The sequence below is a fragment of the Anastrepha ludens genome, chromosome 2 (genome assembly GCF_028408465.1).
Source record: "Anastrepha ludens isolate Willacy chromosome 2, idAnaLude1.1, whole genome shotgun sequence".
Classification (NCBI taxonomy): domain Eukaryota; kingdom Metazoa; phylum Arthropoda; class Insecta; order Diptera; family Tephritidae; genus Anastrepha; species Anastrepha ludens.
Window position 1 is genome coordinate 26835180 of NC_071498.1, and position 19160 is coordinate 26854339.

The 19160-nt window shown below is 39.9% G+C and overlaps 1 protein-coding gene across 2 annotated transcripts in view; it reads right to left on the reverse strand.

Annotated features, from left to right (window-relative positions):
- LOC128866307 (nephrin) overlaps positions 1–16002 on the reverse strand; it is a 74028-nt gene extending 58026 nt beyond the window's left edge. For both annotated transcript variants that reach the window (XM_054106933.1, XM_054106924.1), the window contains exons 1-2: positions 15269–16002; positions 6383–6512 (exon numbers count right to left, since the gene is read on the reverse strand). In XM_054106933.1, the coding sequence (XP_053962908.1) occupies positions 6383–6512; positions 15269–15338 (200 nt within the window). In that variant the 5' untranslated portion in view covers positions 15339–16002. The remainder of the gene's footprint in view (positions 1–6382; positions 6513–15268) is intronic.
- Between the last annotated feature and the right edge of the window lie 3158 nt (positions 16003–19160).

The following is a 19160-nucleotide window of genomic DNA, read 5'->3' on the forward strand; positions in this document are numbered from 1 at the left end:
ACGCGGTCGTATTTTTTGAGCATTTCCTTCGACCAATCGACACGAGCCTTTTTTTGAGCGATTGACAAATTGTGTGGGATCCAACGCGAACAAATTTTTTTGACAGTCAAATGTTTATGTAATATTGAATGTATGCTGGTCCCACTAATGCCTAAGATTGTCCCAATCTCACGATATATCATATGACGATCTTGCAATATCAGTTCGCGCACAGCATCAATGGTTTTCGGAACAACAACTGATTTTGGACGACCTTCACGAAATTCGTCTTGGAGTGAGCTACGACCACGATTGAATTCACCATACCATCGATAAACACTGGTCCTTGATGGAGCTTCATCGCCAAAAAATGAATTAAGCTCATCCATACAATGTTGCTGAGTTAATCCACGTCGAAAGTTGTAAAAAATAATCGCACGAAAATGTTCACGATTTAATTCCATTTTTGGACCGAGATGAATCTTTTAAGTTACTGTAAATAACACAAATAGCGCTGGTATTTGAAAACGTTCAGAGTACGTAAAAGCCAAAAAATGTCAAACTTTGCGATACAGCTGTCAGTTGCCAGATTGCAATACCAGGGTTGCCAAATCCCGACATATAAAAGGCACCCCTCGTAATAAATTAAAATTTGTTACATCAATATAAATAATTTGTTTCCTTGTTTGCATAAATGCTTTCAATGCCTTCACATATTCTGCACATTTAACCTTATTTTCGGCTTTATGAAGACTGATTGGTGGTGAAAACCTTTCAATGTAAGAACCTTGAACTTGTAAGTAGTTACAGATTTCGGTAATTGAAACTGTTTTTTTTGAAATTAGTATTCAATTTTTACGCAGGGTTAATGTGTAATTTTCTGCCACCCAATTTATGATGCAATCTTCTTCTTTGTCTGCTAGTGCCTTTGGTTGTAATCCACCCCTTTTAAGCATACTAATTTTTTCGGAAGTTTGCATACGCTGTGTAATAATTGACATCCAACGATCCTGCCAACCCACTCAATCCTGCCAACTACACTCATCCCCCCATCAATCATCCTAATCATATCTTGGCCACAATATGGCTTGCATTTCTTCCACTCTATTACCTTCGAATCTGAATAGCTTGAAAATCAAATTTGCATTCCAGTATAGGGTTTTTTTAGAACTCACATATGTGCCTTCAACGAATTGCCTGCAAATCGGGCAAGATCCTAACTCCAATATGCTTCTGGAGCAATCTTGGTGCAGGAGTTATTTGCACTGGAAAAAATGTAAAACAAACTCTAAACATCCTAAATTCCTTTAGGTCATAATTCTGTATGTTCAAAGTTTAGAATAGACAAAATAATGCAAAATTAATCATGCAAATTTATTTTGCGCCATGATTTTGCATTTTTTAAGATATTGCAAGGAAAAAATGTATGTGATGTGTCCAATGAAAAGTTAGTATTTTTTTAGAGGTTAGGTTTTCAAGTTGGCACTACTTTTTTCGTAGATGGTCTTTTTGACAGCTGTCACTTGATTTATGCTCAGTTTGGTTTGCCATTTCATAATAAATAGACTTACACCTGAACAACGTTTGCAAATCGTGCAAATTTGTTACGAAAACAAATGGTTCGATTCGCGCGACGCATCGCGCGCTGCGTCCAATATTCGGTCGACATAATCGTCCATCAGAGTCACTAATTCGATTAACCATGGATCGGTTTCGCACCACGTTTGCTTTAGTGGATAATACGCATCCTCAGAAACGTCGTACAGTGTGCACCGAAGACGCTATTGCTGCTGTGGAGCAGAGTATCGAAGAAGACCCGAATGAGTCCATCCGCCATCGCGCGCAGCAATTGGAGATGTGCCCATCCACTTTATGGAAGATTTTGCGGAAGGATCTTGGTTTGCGGGCTTACAAAATCCAACTCGTGCAAGAATTGAAGCCGAACGACCATCAAGCGCGTCGCACGTTCGGTGAATGGGCCCAAAACGAGATGGCCACCGATCCCGATTTTCGCAAGAAAATGTTTTTAGCGATGAAGCTCCCTTTTGGTTGAATGGGTATGTCAATAAGCAAAATTGTCGCATTTGGAGTGAACATAATCCACAAGCCATTGCTGAGACGCCGTTACATCCTCAAAAAGTCACTGTTTGGTGTGCTCTATGGGCAGAGGGAATCATTGGTCCATATTTCTTTAAAAATGAAGCCGGCCATAATGTTACAGTCAATGGAGAGCGCTATAGAGCCACGATTAATGACTTTTTCGTGCCTGAATTGGACCATGTTGATGTGGACGACCTTTGGTTCCAACAAGACGGCGCTACATGCCATACAGCCAATGCAACAATCGATTTATTGAAGGAAACTTTTGGTGAGCGCATTATCTCGCGCCGTGGACCTGTGGCGTGGCCTCCAAGATCGTGCGATATAACACCGCTGGACTATTTCTTGTGGGGCTATGTGAAGTCGCTTGTCTACGCAGATAAGCCCGAGACGATTGACGTCTTGGAAGAGAATATTCGGCGCGTTATTGCTGACATACGGCCCCAATTGCTGCAAAAAGTGGTCGAAAATTGGGCCTCTCGGCTGGAATTTATTCGAGCCAGCCGCAGCGGCCACTTGCCCGAAATCATTTTTAAAACATAATGGCAAACCCTTATCTTTATAATAAAGCTAAATTCTTGGCCATAACATTAAATTATATACGTTTTATTTCATCTTGAAAACCTAACCTCTAAAAAAAACACCCTTTATATCAAAAACTCAAAAACAAGTGAAAACAATTGGCAAAATTTCGTACCTAACCAACAAAAATCTAAAACAAAACAACGATTTTGGAAAAGAAATTCAAATTTATTTTTCATGTATCTTTTAAAAAAACAAAAATTATTACAATAATAATTCGTTTCGCATATAAAAATTTGTAAGGTTAACAAAAATATTTGTGTGTTCAATCACATGATTACTTTTTATACGTACTTTATGCCCATAATATACATAAAATAGCAATTTGAAATGTCACAGTGTTTAGTTCTAAAAATCTTTCTCTTCTTAACACTTTCCTCAAGTCTTAAATGTAATTCATAAGAAGCTGTATATAGATGTACTGCCCTTTATATCTGACTATTAGTTTTAAGTTTACGTCTTAAGTTTACGTTCCATACTAAATAAATGAATAAATAAATAAGTAAATAAAACGAAAATATATATATTTATGCCATATTTGTATAAGCTTTGGTAAATTCTATGGTGAAAAGATTTGAGAAGGTGTGGCCAATAACAGACCGTTATCCGGCTCTCAGCGAATTGAACAGAATCAGCTGATTGGCTGACGTAACTGGGATCACGATGCGGATTGCTTACGAAAAAACTAAGATTGTGTTAGTGATATACGAAAAAAATTAACACAGTCTTTAATTATGTTGCTTCATTGCTACCTGAACAACGACTGATTGAGCGAGAGTGATACATGTGAAAAGATTGTGCAGAATTTGGTGCCGAATGTCCTGCGACATGGCAGCCGAAGTTCCCCTCACAATCCTCTTTTTCACCATAGTTAATGACCAATCCTTGTAAATATATCATCCTTGCATATTTATGTTTTTTTTGTTGTGTACATATTTTAAAAGTTGACTCAACTCATAACATTTATCATGATTTTATAAGATTTTATCAATATATGTAAAGAAGTCATAAAAAAAAAATAAATAATTGGCGCGTACACTGTTAGGTGTTTGGCCGAGCTCCTCCTCCTATTTGTGGTGTGCGTCTTGATGTTGTTCCACAAATGGAAGTCATAACAATGCATAAATATGATAAATATGTATATATAAGTATATTTAAGAAAATTTCATACAAATCCTAAAAATGAAAAATAAGTAGCAAATTTGTTGAATATTCTCGTATATTAAAATTTGAAATCTATTGTTTATTGTCTACAAAAGCTAACAGCTGAGCCAGAGTAGTTTACATTTATGAGAAAAGTAATTCTGCTATTCTTCCTTACTACGCTCAGCTCTGTTAACTTCTCTCTGTTAAACTTCTCCGCTGTTAAGCTGGTGGCGGTGAATTCCATCGTTGCGAGTTGCTAATTATCAGTCGCGCGCTTATCAGTAATAATAGGACTCTCCTTCAACGTGTTGCTATCGTTTCTGGTTTGAGTTTGAAAGTCAACTGCTTGGATGTGAAGTTAAAGAAAGAAAATTTAGAAGAAAAGTAAAAATGTGCAAGAAATGCAAACCAGACAAGCGAAAAAAGGGGATTAGTAATATGCCGGCAATCCAGCCCTCACTATTTACACGTTCACTAAAATTGTTACTTAAATTTTATTATGTATCAAATCTATTTTAATATTTTGCAATAAAAAAAATTATAATTGAGAACACAAAACCACTTCGCTTTTATTTAGATATTTTGGTTCACAGTTTTTCCTTTTAGCCTTTTAGGCAACTTCTAGTTACTTTTGGTTACATATATTCACGACATACATATTTATTTACTTATTTCTTCTAATATTTTTTCATAATAAATTAATAAAAAAAAATATTTTACAATTTTATGCAAATGCTCCCAAATTTGCTTATAATTCGAGTTACTCTTGCATTTTCATATGATTTTGACAGTCCTGCTTTACCTCCAATCCGTACTGCTCTGCTTCTGACATCACAGCAAGTCCCAGCGCATAACCTTTCATTCTACAGGGTCCGGAACTCGAAGTATAACCAATTAAAAAGGCCATAAATTTAGTTTAAAAAATTACTTTTATTCAATAAAAAGTAAAAAATGTGCGAAAATAATACAAAATTAAGAATGAATTTACTTTTGCTCGATGTGACCACCTTTTGCTTTGACTATGGCCTTGAGACGGTACAGAAATAAATCGCAAGCTGTCCGAATGTGACTTGCAGATATTTTGGCTCACTCGCGGACCATGTCTTTTTTCAGCGAATCGAGACTGGTGAATCTTTTAGTTCGGACCTTGCTCTCCAAAATTACCCAAAGAGAATAATCCATCGGATTCACGTCTGGTGAATTTGGGAGCCATTGTGTGGACGTTATGAAGTTCGGAACGTTGTTTTTTAGCCATTCTTGGAACGCTTGAGCTTTGTGAGACGATGCCGAGTCCTGTTGAAATGACAATGGTCTGTCACCAAAATATTTGTCTGCCCACGGCTTCAAAGTAATACTTTCCCGATAATATTACTCATTTACCTTGACGCCAGGCTTGATGAAAACGATTGGAGAGCGCCCATCTGCGGTTACAGCGGCCCAAACAATTACCTGTACCTGTACCAATAACATCGATCGATGACTCAAATTCTCGTATGAACGGTCAGTCAAACAAACCTTATCGTTTTGTGAGTTTACGAATTGCTCAATTTAAAAAACTTTGTCGTTAGAAAACACAATGTTTGGGAATTTACCGCTTTCGACCAAGCGAGGCAACTCCTTCGTTCTCTCAAGTCTGACTTGTTGCTGCTTTGGTGTGAGATCATGCGCCTTTTGGATCTTGTAAGGCTTGACTTTGAGATCATTTTTCAGTATGCGGCGGATGCTACGGTTAGATATTTTCAGTTCTTTTTGCCATTTGATTGACACTTCGACGGTGATTTCGCTCAAGTCGCTTCTTAACTTTTTGAACCATTTCACTTGACGTTGCAGTGTTTTGATGACCACCTCCATGGCGTTTCGCGATACTACCAGTATCATTGTAACGAGTAATGGTGCGATAAAAAAAAACATTATTTACTTTAAGGTGCTCGAGCTCACGAACAATCGCTGGTTGCGATTTTCCAGCCATATATGTATAACGCAATCACGCTATTATGTTTAAAATCCATTACTGATTTTCTTCTTTCGCGTTTACTCTCGGCAAAATGCCTCCGCGCATTTGTAAACAATACTCTGGACTATCATTTAGCCAACTAACAGATAGATGATGCACGGGCATCACGCGCGAGAGGTCTAAAGTTGGTTACATTTCGAGTGCCGGACCCTGTATTATTCTTGGCATGACAATTCCTGACGACATGAGCTAACAACAACAGCAGTAAACAACAACTTTGTGTCTCTAGCTTAATTTCTACGTATCCATAAAAGTGTAAGAGCAAGAGGGTAACTACAAAAACTTCCAAAAACTTTTCTTTCCGCTAGAAATCTTAACGCTAATTAGGGATTAATTAACGGTGCAGGATAAATGGTAATTCACTCGTCAGCACTGATATTATTATTTTGTTTGCGTTGTATAGTGTATTTGAAGAGATTAATCCTATTTAATATTGTATTTTTTTATTTTACTATTGCTGTATGTAATAAATAAAAATATTATATTAAAATCGTTTAGAAATAAGACAATTTTTCATGGCGTCGACATAATATATTTTTACTGATGGGTTTTTAACTTTACCTGTATATAGGAGTGCCTTTACCCTCTCGATACCAAAGTATTAGAATGACTTCATCACCAGAGTTAGTTGTTGCGTTGCAGGGTAAATGTATGGTCTCACCACTAATTGCTTCTATTTGATAAGATGGCACTGTAAATATAATATTTATAAATTATAAGAAGAATGTCTGAAAGACTGTATTTTTATATTCATACATTTTTATTTCATATTCAATATAATATTATATATACATATATATTATTTGTTTATCAAAAGTGCATATGTAGGTAGAATATCTATAATCATTCGCACTTTTCATTTCAATTTTGTCGCAGCAAATAAAGTAGGTGTGCCAACTTGCAATACATACGACAAAGTTAGTTATTTTAATTACCCAATACTCATATTTATTTCAACACTTTTTGTTTCATGGTGTACCAAACACCTGTCAGGTTTTGTGTTTCATATGAAACTATCCAGTTATGTGCTGTGGAAGCACAACGCGCAAGACGCAACATACCAGCATAATGGCGTGACACTTCTCGTATGGATGGATGAGACAAACTACAACTTTGAATTCTGCAAAAACTGACTAACGCTGTCATGCTTCCGCGTTCTCTTCCGGACTCTGAACTGTCCATCAGGGTCGACACGGAAATTTCCTTGCCGGCACAGTTCCAAATGAAATTTTCGATAACGAAATTAAGTCACTAAGTTTTTTCACTTACATATAATCACGAGTTGACTGCTCTTTGCTTGGCGCTGCAATCTGGTCGATAGTTGAATTAGCCCTGTATACATCGACCAAAAAAATTGCTGTTCACTTTCCGTAAACAACAAGATAAAATGTCTGACCATAAAACAAAACAAATGGATTTTAAGTCCCAGATTACGATAGATATTCGTCACGGGGTAGGAATATACAAATCTGCAGCGGATTTAATGTGACTTATTGACGTCATCTGCCGTTCATTTATAAAAAATTAGCACACAACCAAAGAAGAGATACCAAACTACAAGCGATCCCGTCAGGTAACATCGCTCATTCATTAAAATGCACACAGTTTGTTCCTCCCTTTAGTTTAAAGAAAGTTTACTGCGACTACTCAACTGCAAAGGTTCGGCCTTTCATTGCGAAAAAGTTTAGAGCCAACGTTTTGCAACGACGCGCCATATCAACAGAACAATTCGCACTTCTTGACATTCTGTGGTACAATTATTAATCATTTTACACGATGATCAGATGTTTTTTCGTTTCAGTGCCCTTCGGCAATTACAACAGATCTCGCAGGCAGTATAATGTGTCGATTTACCGATAGCAAGGCATCTAAGGATGAACGCAACATTAATAGCGAGTTCAGCCCACTGTAAATGATTGATGGGTCGTGGCATCGTTTTTGTTCCTCCCGATTTGAGGTCCCAATGTCAGGTGTCTGAGAACTGGAGGTGGCGCCATTAAAAAACAGTTACTTTACTCTGACGTCAGCTCCCTCCCCTTCGCAATACAAAACAACGGTTGATTATTGTTAGGTATTGGCGAAAAGCTTTGGAAGGGGCAGCGTAATGAGATCAACATATGTATATGTGGTCGAACCACTGAGATAGTAACAGGAATCTGGCTGGTGTTGTAACATGACGTTGACAATCAATGCAAGATCTCGCCTATTCGTAAAAATTTTCATTTAAATTTACTTTGTCCGAACTGAGTACGGATACGTGCAATCCGAAATTTCATTAATCCGGTGTGGTTATTGGACAACGGGAAAAATTTCGTGGGCGCAAAAGAAAGACCAGGAAGTTTGCTAAGATTTTTGATTGTGAAAGAGTACAAAAATAATTGGTGTTGGGATTCAACTATTATGCCAACCCGCATGGGAAAAAATTGGCGTAATGCTTGAATACATTTGGGATTCAACTATTGTGTCAACCCGCATGGGAAAAATTGGCGTAATGCTTGAAGAGGATGCTACGTTAAAGGCTTAAAAAATTTGCGCCCAAAGAACATACACTTTCATATTTCCCCACCGGCGCCGTAGTGACCACTTTAACTCGACAAGCCAATAGTCACCATTTTATATTCGATGCAAATATTCTGAGAGTGCAGTAGGGATGTGGAATTGTCGAATAAGTGTACCATGAGTAAAACCAACAAATGGGCGGCTTTTAATGTGGCTGTTTTCTATTTCTTTATTTGCAAATGTGGCACGTTAATAAACCACAGTTCCTTTTCAGCAGTAGGAAATGTTAAAGTTTATCTGTTCGAGAATTTCGAAACAACCAATTGAGCCACAAATAACATCACAAACAAAAAAGACTGAACGGTGCAGTTGTTGGCAAGAGGCTATGTGAACCTTTCGATCCGGAGGAGAAAGAGGAAATTCTCCGCTATTGCAGTCCTAAACTTCCCATGCACAACTGGAATGTGGTTAGGGTAGAGAAGTCTTAGGGACCTTTCTGACAAGCACTGATCTGCTAAATGCAAATCCAGGAGTTGTGGCTAAGTAGTACGGGTATTTCTGGAATCAGGACAAACAGAAAAGAACTAAAACTATCGCAGCATATAGGTAACTCCTTTCCGTACTTTCGAATGCAGCTTTGAAGTCGACGAAAAAATGGTGTGTGTCGATTACCCTTTCATGGGTCTTATCCAAGACTTGGCGCATTGTGGATATCTGGACAATGGTGGACTTTCCAGGGTTCCGTTAAGCGCCTTTTTAATAGAGTAATAAGGATTAAGTTGCCTTGGAATGGGTACTGTACAACTCCGAAATGAGGAAAGCTAAGCAAAAATTATTAAGAAGAGTCTGCGAAAGTGGCGAAGGTTGCCATGAGTGCGCGAGGTTTAGACGCCTTCACTCGAAAAAATCCACTCCTATAGGGTATCGAGGTGTTGGAAGATGAGCAGTGAGGGGACACTCAAAATACTTCTCTACGCCCATTTTGCTATAAACTCGAGCCAGATATATCGGCTAGTTAAAAGCTTCTGTAAACATCGTATCCCGGATAAATCGCAGTATAAGCTACTATAATATGATGCTCTGAAAAATTCAGATTTTTCAAGTCAAGCGTCGAGTTAGGGTTAGCGATAAGCTGTTGAAAGTCTGCGTCACTTTTCTGAGTATCAGCTAACCACGGGCAACTGTATTGTTCTGCCCACTGAGGTGTTTTATTTATGTGGTGAATTGATCTATAAAATTGATTCGGTGGAATAGCGGTGGTGTACCGCGCGCTGAATGCGTTTAAAAACATACTGCAGCGGTTTATGGTCAGTATGGATCACAATATTTCGGCCCTCGAACACATACCGAAAATGTTTCACAGCATCGTATATTGCGATCGTAAGTTGAAAGCATGTGTATTGAGTCTGGTAGCGCCCAGCTAAAGAAAGTAAGCGGTTGCTAGGCCCTCTTTTGATAGCTCCAATGAATCTTTAAGTGATTCCTTCCATTCTTCAGGATGTGATTTTTTATCAACCGGTCCAGCTAATGGTTCGTTCGGTGGAGCGAGTACCTTCGCCGCGTTTTTGATAAATTTCCGCTAGAAGTTACCAATTCCAATGAGACTGCGTAATTTGGTGGCTTTAGTTGTCGGATCGCACCGACTATTTCGGGCAGTGGCTTAATATGACTACTTGAAATCTGATGACCACGAAATTTTGCTTCGGGTTCTCCGAAAAAAGACTTTGTTTTATTGATTACCTGTCAGCAGTGTTCAAGGCGTTGAAAGTTTTTAAGTCTTTGAGATATTGCAGCTCATCATCTGAAGCGACGAGAAGATCGTCAATAAATTTGGGAACATTTGCGCCGCATTTCTGAATGCAAAAGATATGAACGAGAACTAAAACAACTCGAAAGGATGTGAGAATTGCGTTTTTTTTTAATGTCTTGTTCAGCGACTGGAATTTAATTAAACGCTCTGACGAGATCTATGCAAAGAAATATTCTTTTATTGTGCAAGTTAGTACCGAAGCCTTCTAAATATCGCACATGGTACCTGCTGGGCAGTGCGCGCTCGATAATCACAAAACCCCGCGATTTGCCGTTCATTTTAGACGCGAAATGCAATGGGGATGACCAAGGAGTTTTAGATGGTCGAGAAATTGTGGCAAAGAGATGCGATTTGTCAAACAGAGGCGGTGCGATGTTGCAATTGGAGAGTCTTACAGAGTTACAGCCTTTATAGACTTTCTTTCGTGTTTTCTCGAAGCTTGCATCCGAATAGGTATCGTCAAGCTTCAGTGCCAAATTTTTTGTGGTGAAAACATAGGCCATCTGTCGACAACAGCATGCGACTGTGTTACAAGCTACGTCTGCCACGAGGTTGTGGATTTTGTTGTCTGCCATTACTATGTGAGTTCCTTATACGATGTGTGTAATGTGAGATTCCGGCGCGTAGCTACTTTTCTTCGGAAATACAGGAATGTAGGGTGAAACGTTTAGGATTACCTTGTGAATTGTATCAGCTAGGCGGCTAGGATCTTCTAGTGAGGTATAAGGCTATATTGCCAATCACGGGCGCGTTTGCTTTAATCACGTTGTCCGAAACGTTTGGGCAAAGACTACGAAGGTCGCAGAAAAAATATGAAGCGGTGCGATCACCAATTTGCTCGCCATCTAGAAGTTGTAGTAGTTCGGAGTATTTTTAGTTAGTAAGGCGCTCGATAGCTCGCTAATCTACATCGGATGTTTATTTTAAACAAATAACATACACGGTAAAAAGATTTGAAAGAATGAGCCATCACTCGCTGAACTTCGTTGCTGTCTGCAAAACGACTGATTATACGAATGTGTGAATACGTGTGAAATAAGCGGGCTGAATTCTGGTATGGAGTCCCCGATGATGTGGCAGCCGACGATACTCTCACAATTATGTTTTTCACCATAGCTGATGGCCAAACCCAAGGATGATAGATTACCAGGTTTGCTATTTAACTATGGTGAAGAAGGAAATTGTGAGGGGAACTTTGGCTGACATGTCATTCGGGAGATTCAGCAGCTCAACTCTGCACGACCATTTCGCATGTATTCACACACTCGTCCAAACAGTCGTTGTTCAGATGGCAACAAAGTGCCATTGGTTAATTTTTTTCGTATATCACTAACACAAACTAAATTTTGTTATACACATCCCATCAGCTCATCCGCTGACTCTGTCAAATTCGCTCAGAGCAGAACAATGGTCTGCTAAACCTGGTAATATATCGTCCTTGAATAATGTAGGTACTGGAAATACTGAAAAAGACTTTGATAGTTATAAGGCACTGGCAGTGTTGCCATATATATACCTATATATATATCTCGATTTCTTTATGCTATTACATATAACCATTATGCGAACGAAATTATAATACCGTTGTGAACAGGTCCTTGAAAAATGTAGAATTATTTTGCAACTTATAACTTCAACATGTTCGTTTGCTCTCACGCCCCATGTGACCAAAGACTGCTTCTATGCGCCTCGAACGTTCCTATAACTGCTGCCCTCAGCATAACATAAAAATCATGTTTAGTGACTTGAATACCAGGGTGGTTAAGGAAGGGACTTCTGGTCACACATTCGGGAGATTCCTACAAAATTCTAGCCACGATCATACAAAGCGGACTCCAATGTATCGGATGCTCCTTAAGGGACGAGCAAACTGAATTTTGCCCTCACCGACGCTGTGTTGACCAAGCCAACACTCTAGAGCAATCAGTCGAGTGGCGCTACCAGCTTTACATGCTGTTCGTTGACTTTAAAAAGGTATCCGATCAATCAAATCTATATGGCTGGCGACATCAGCGACCCATCCACCACCAACGCAGGCGTAAAGGAAGGTTGTCCTCGGTCGCCCCTTCTCTTCGCCATCGTCGTAGACTACGTTATGAGCAAATTGACACTGCACAAAAGAGGCGCCATATGGAGTTTCACCACACATCTAGAGGACCTGGATCTTGCCGATAACGTCTGCCTCCCCTCTCTTACATTTTCTGACATGCAAGCGAAGGGGGACAGACTAGCCGCCCTGGCACACACTGTCGGACTGAAGGTCAACATCGCCAAGACGATGGCTGTGAGAGCCATCCATAATAAGCAAGCCATATAATGGTTGACCGTTGCCCGGTGGAATTTAACAAAAGCTTCTACCTCGGCTGCAACTATCATAGCAGACGAATATGTCAATTGCAGGATAAACAAAGCAAGAACGGGGTGAATGCATACAGTAGGGGCGAGTTCACAAATCTCCAGGCGCTATAAACTGCGAATATTCAGCTCATGTGTAAAGTCGGAAGTGTTGTACGAAAGTAAAACATGCCTGGGCTCTAACACCATCACGCAGAGGCTGCAATCTTTCGTCAACTAATACCTCAGCATTATCTGTAGAATATTCTGGCCGAACACCATCAGCAACGACACACTATGGAGATAAACGAGTGAATAGGGATACAAATGTACGTACAATCCCAAGACTCAACGTTAACTTGCATCATTATCTTGTTGCAGCCAAGATTCGCACATGCCTCTGTGCAACAAATAAACGTACGCATAACTACACAAAGAATGTTCGGAGCCACATTCTCTGCGTACCGCATAAGAAGGGACCCTCCTTATATGGCTCTGCCGCAAATGGGAGCAATACGAGCCGTGTGGGATCGCTACCGGGAGTTGAACAGAAGAAAAACGTGTTATTCTAAAGAAGAACCGAAATACGTGAGTGCGAAGAGCTTGAGATGCTGGCCGACAGAGACCAGTTTATATCACGACTGAAGCTCACCATCAACCAACTGATTAAACAATACTGATCTTTAGATCTAGAAAATCCACAATTGACCAGATATTCATTACACGTTAAGTCGTGTTAGAGATCTATGAAAGGCAAATCGGCACACACAAATTTCTCGTAAATTTTAAAGCGGCTTTCGAGAAAGAGTTGCCTATATGCCGCAATGGCTGGATTTGCAAAACTAATACTCAGCAGTACCAGCAGCTCCGTCAGAGTTTGGAGGGACCTCTTCGAGCTTTCGATACCAAAGAAGTCCGCAGATAGTTCGACTTATGTCGTGTGATTTCTTTAACCAGATCTGGGAAAGATTGTGCGAGCTGCAGAACTTAAGGCATATAATTTCTGCAGTGTATGACATCATCGGCGTTAACAACTGCTCTGTTAGCTCTTCGTTTTCTAAGCTCAGCAAGGAAGCGATGCAAACTATTGTTGATAGTTGATAATTTCGAAGTAGTGAAAGATCTTGTTTATTCGGGAATCAAGCATTAAACGTGGTCAGAGCTCCCCTACACGGTTGAAGGCAATAGTGTAAAGACCCACGAACTTTTGATCTGCACATGTTATCAGTTTGCTGCGGGAGTGAAACCATCCTGAATCGTGTAGATCCTTCCACCTTTAGGATATCCCTCCATAAATTCCTGTTAACTGGTCTCAGTTTACTTGGGAGACTGCTCCATCGTGGGAACGAACTACCCTAACGTACCATTCTTTCACTGTTTCTGCGAAAGACGTCTCCATCTCTCCGTTGGCCCCATTGGCGCCCAGGGTCGGAGACAGCTATGATGTTTTGGTATCAGCCATTTCCCTTTCATGTGATGGTTTGCACTATCCGCTCTGGTATTCTCCACATGCTCGGAGATGGAGGATCCCCCCGTGGTTCTCACTGTTTCTCGGCTAGATCCAAACCACCAGGCACAAACATGTTTCCGGTGGTAAGTACTGTCCGAGGCAGTGGTACTGTCAGAAGGACGAGCATTAGGTATCAATAGCTGAGCCATGGCGTCGATGCCACTTTGGGTGCTACTACTTCAGCTTGTTTTGACAGGGCTGTCCTTGCCCCCGATTGCCTATCTGAAGGGAGAGTTACATAAGTTCGAATAAATTGTCCTTTAAAAGAATGTTCGTAGTCCTCATCAGATGAAGCTATAAAACATTTTAAGCTTCTTGCTCCTGATGTATAACTTAAGAATTAAGACTACCCATCCGAAGTTACTCGTATTGTTCTGCACACTTCAGTAAGAGGGCAACGTTTGATATGCATAGAGGCATGATGGACTAGTTTCGTTCAAGGCTTATCTACTAGTAAAGCTGATTTGGGCGCGAACAAATTAACCTGATCAGTGTTCTACAAGATATAGCCCCCCTTTTTGCTGATATTTGTGCAATCAGTGGTATGGGAGATATTTCTCATAGACTATCGACCTCGACTATTGTTTTAGTATAGTTATTATATTGGAAAACATTGCATCTGAACAATCAAAAGACCTTTTTCTTGATATCTTGAAAAAAATTCAAATCGTAGCTGTGAGATATATAAATATTTACATGATCAGTTAAAAAGGCCTGAAATAATAAGTAAGAGTGCTCACGTTCAATGTTGTAATAGTGGCAACACTGCGTTTGTGTCAACAGACATAAACCGTAAATAAATTTTGACAGATTTTTTGATTTGGAGTAAAGCAAGGCGAATCTATTAAAGGTGGTGTTGGTAAATCAGCTGATTTGTTTTTCTTCTTTCGCTGTATCCATGTAGCTGTCAGCCCGGAATGAAACAAGGCGAATTCATTATTTGTTTTCAAGTTTCCCAATACTTTGTTGTTGGTCTAGCGCCACCACCTTTAATAAATGCGCCTTGGAGTAAACTAAGAAAGTTTTAATTTTGACAGATTCGCTACGAAATCCAAATATAAAAAAACTGAGGTTTACAAAGATTTATTTATATTCTGCATTTTTTTTTTTTTAAAACCTTGATTACTCTTTTATCATTGTCATATAATTGAAGTATAGGTATATTTTGAAACTATCTTTGAATGTAATGACTGTCAGCATCAACTTTAGCTTTTATTGATGTATGTACATATGTACGTACTTATATACCTCCATATATTATATTTGTCAAAATATCACTGAATAATTTACATACCGTCTTTGTTTCCATATACGATGGGCAGAATAGTTGATAAACATAGGAGGAATAGCTGAGGAACATTCATTACAACTTTTTATTTACTGCATTAACACACGTTTCGAATAAAAATTACTGTTATGCTGTGAAAGCAGCGTTATAAAGATTTTGTTTGGAAGCGTAACAATAGATAATACCGAATCATACGAATCAAAGCTGTATAACACTACACCACTTTGTATCTTGGCATTGTATTAAAAAAGCCCACTATAAAAGTCACAATACGTGTATTTGCCATACACACACTTTTATATTTTGCTAACTACATTAAAAATCGTTTATGGCAAAGTCAAATAGAACACAATAAAGTTAAATTAAATCTCCTAAAAGCATACTAACATTAACCTCTTTGCTGTTCCTACGAGTTATTTATTGCGATTACTCTTCCAAGCTGAAAATAATATCCGGGTACTTACACTTACATGTGTGTATAGATGTTCACTTTATGTCTGAATCAAAAGTTTTATCAAAGGAAAGTCTTTGAATGCGTTTAATCCAAAGTTATCCCATTCTCAGCTTCATTGTGGGTGTTGAAAATATTTACCCATTTTTTTTTATAAAACAAACACAAAACACAAAATCATACAGAAAAAGTTGCTTTGACGATATAATTTAAAGCTAGAAACTTTTTAAAGCAGTTTATGCTGAAAAAGCCAACGAAAAGAGAATATAGAGGTGCCGACAAAGTGAGCTTCTGCTGGGGTTTGTTTAGATTTTAAAATGAGATGTACTTTGACAATTATTATAACAGCCTCGAAGCGCTGGTCGATTTTCGATGGAGAAAGGTATATGCCGAACGGTAAATGATTCTCGTAAACATCTTCCTACTTTAAAAATTAAACAGCAATTGAAACGCGGGGAATATAATTATAGAGTCTGTCACAATCCGATACGGTTCTCGAAATAAATTTCATGTAAGAAGAACAGAGAAAATAGGGGAACATGTATGTGCACACTGTTTGGAGCTACAAAAGGTAAATGGGACCTCTTTGCTACCGAGAAGGTATTTTATTGGTACCGCATCGAATACTTTCAGAGCTGAAGCGTTTGTCTCCATTCGGACGACATGACTTGGACAACGCAGCCGCTGAAATTTATTCGCTGCGCTATGTGTATGTCGCCGTAAAGATCATACAGCTCATGGTTCCATCGCCTGCGTTGCTCGCCGTCACCATCGTGCAAAGGTCTAAACATCTTCCGCATAATCTCTCTCTTAAACACTCCAAGGGGCGCCTCTTCAGCGCCATACGTTATGATGGGCATGATGAGAGCCTTATAAAGTATTAGTTTTGTTTGTCGAGAGAGGACTTTACTACTCAATTGCCTACTAAGTCCAAAGTAGCACTTGTTGGCAAGAGAGGTTCTCCGTTGGATTTCTAAGCTGTCCGTTGAATGCCGAGGTAGTCCACGGAAGTGGGGAAAGTACCTGATTATCATTCACTTGGGAGTGGTCAGGACGACTCTTCTGCATACAGTTCAAGCAGCTCACAACTTCCGGGCTTCGCCAAAGTATTTCCTGCATAGCTCCGGGACATGCGTTTGAGAGCGGGTTAATGTGAGAAGGCGAATCAATCCCCTTCTGGTTATGCGCTGGGCTTGGGACTTGCCACGTAAAAATCTCTCCCCAATGAAAATCACAATAAAGCATCTGAAATTTCAGTGGTAACTTTGTAGTAGATTTTTAAGCAACTTACCGATGAGATAGAAACTTAAATTTGAATTTAGCTCAAACCAGGCTGGATATCAATATTTACCATTTTTTCAGGTTTGATCGAGTTTTATAAAAATTTTACACTTATTATAATATGATGAAAAAGAAAATTGTAAGGGGAACTTCGGCTGCCGAGCCCTCCGTGGCACAATAATTTCACATGCATACATACACTCGTCCGTCGTTATTCAGAAGGCAACGAAGTGACATTGTGTTGATTTCGTATTTCACCAACAGAATCTCAGTTTTTTTGTAAACAAGCTGATTCATAACCCCGGATAAGTCAGATCATTAGCTGATTCTGAGAGCAGGATAACGATCTGTTATTGGCCTCATCTTCCCAATTTGTCTCGCCATAGGTTGTTCCCCTTCCGGCGCCGTTATTCCAGTGTTTGCGAGTAGCGTTAACTCGCCAGAAGTCCCCCTTAGAGGTATGGTTCTCCCTATCACTCAGCTGTCATCAAATGTAAGTTCAAGGCTCAATTGTGGTCAAACTCTGAAAATGAGACCGGCAAACACTGTTTTCGCATTTTCGCGGATGGCTCCAGGACCGAGCACGGCTCTGGCTCTGTGCTCTACGTGGAATGCATGCTCTTTGCTCCTGCAATGCATGCATCTGTGTTTCAAGCGGAGGTGTATGCTGTTCAAGAAGATATGAACTTTGTTGTGGAAGACAGATGGAGAGGCCGATCTATATGTGTCTGCAGCAACAGCCAAGCTGCGCTCATGAACTTAAACATCCCCCCAATCACATCAGGGGTAATCGAGTCCTATAAACCCAGGCTGAACTATGTCGGTAGACATCATAGCCTGATGCTAACTTGGGTCCCGGGACACGTGGGTATCGTGAGTAACGAGACCTCTGACTCCCTAGCTAGGATGGGCTCTGAGGCCAACTTCTTTGGCCCGGTTAGCAAATGGGTTACTACATCCCACAAGTGAGCTTGACAGGCTGAGAGAGGCTGCAGATGGACTAAACTGATGTTACCTGTCATGTCCGACCGACTGTCGCAAATCCTCCTGTCGTTAAGCAGAGTGGACTGCAAACAGCTGGTTGGAATGATGACGGGCCACTTTCTGTAGGCGAGGCACATGGAAAAGGTAGGCATCTCAAACTGTGTACTCTGCCCAGCTTGTGAAGAGGATGAGATGGAGGACCACTTCCTGTGCGTCTGCCCCGTCTTCGCTCGAATCAAGCTTGAGGTCTTTGGTACTGATGTGTTAAGAAGCGACCACCTGGCTCCTTGGCACCACAAGATCTACTTAAAATTCTTCTTCAGACGTCGGGTAGATTTAAAGAAAATTAAAAGGGAATCCGAGTGTATTACAATGGACTAAATTATGTCTGAGTGCTGTACTTCCTAGTTGTCCTAACCAAAAAAAAAAAAAAAAAAACAATTAACGATATTGCCCGACACGCCAGAGCAATGAGCGAGCCGTCGTTGACATCTCCTATGCCAGAAGCAAACACGTAATCCATCATTTACAACAATATCATTTACGGAAAAACGAAAATCGCAAATTGGAGATGTTGCCTGAGTTCATTGGCTGTCTAGAGGATTGACGGCGTAGTGTTTTCTATTATAAAGCGTGACTAAAGAAGGCCCTAAATCAATCACCCACAAGCGGCAATTGCTTTTGGGGCCATATAGTGGCGCTGTGCTCAAATTGATCACCTCGATCATTGCCATTTAGGTGTGCCTTTCTGAAGAATTATTGAGTTGGACTGTACACGGGCTCGGCTGGCCTGTATTTGAACCGACAGTAACTGCTCTGTCCAATGCTCCACGGTGTCTTTTAGTCACCAATGACAACCAGTGAACATGAGCTACACGACCTGATGGCTGATTATTCCACATAAAGCTTGGATAGAATGGCGTGTATAAGTGGCTTCCTGGCATCGAAAGGAAAATGCAGCGTGAAAATACGTATTTGTAGAGCTTTAAAAATAAATAATGGGCTCCTACATTGTCAAGGACCGCGCCAGCAGACTTCAGATCTCCAGCGATCTCTTCAACCCTAAAAAACCAGGGAAATTGATGCTGGTTTTCGATGCTGCTGCGGAAGCAGATAGTGTGCCACTGAGTGCTCATCTCCTGAAGAGACGTCAATATGACTCGCATTGCCATTTGTTTTGTT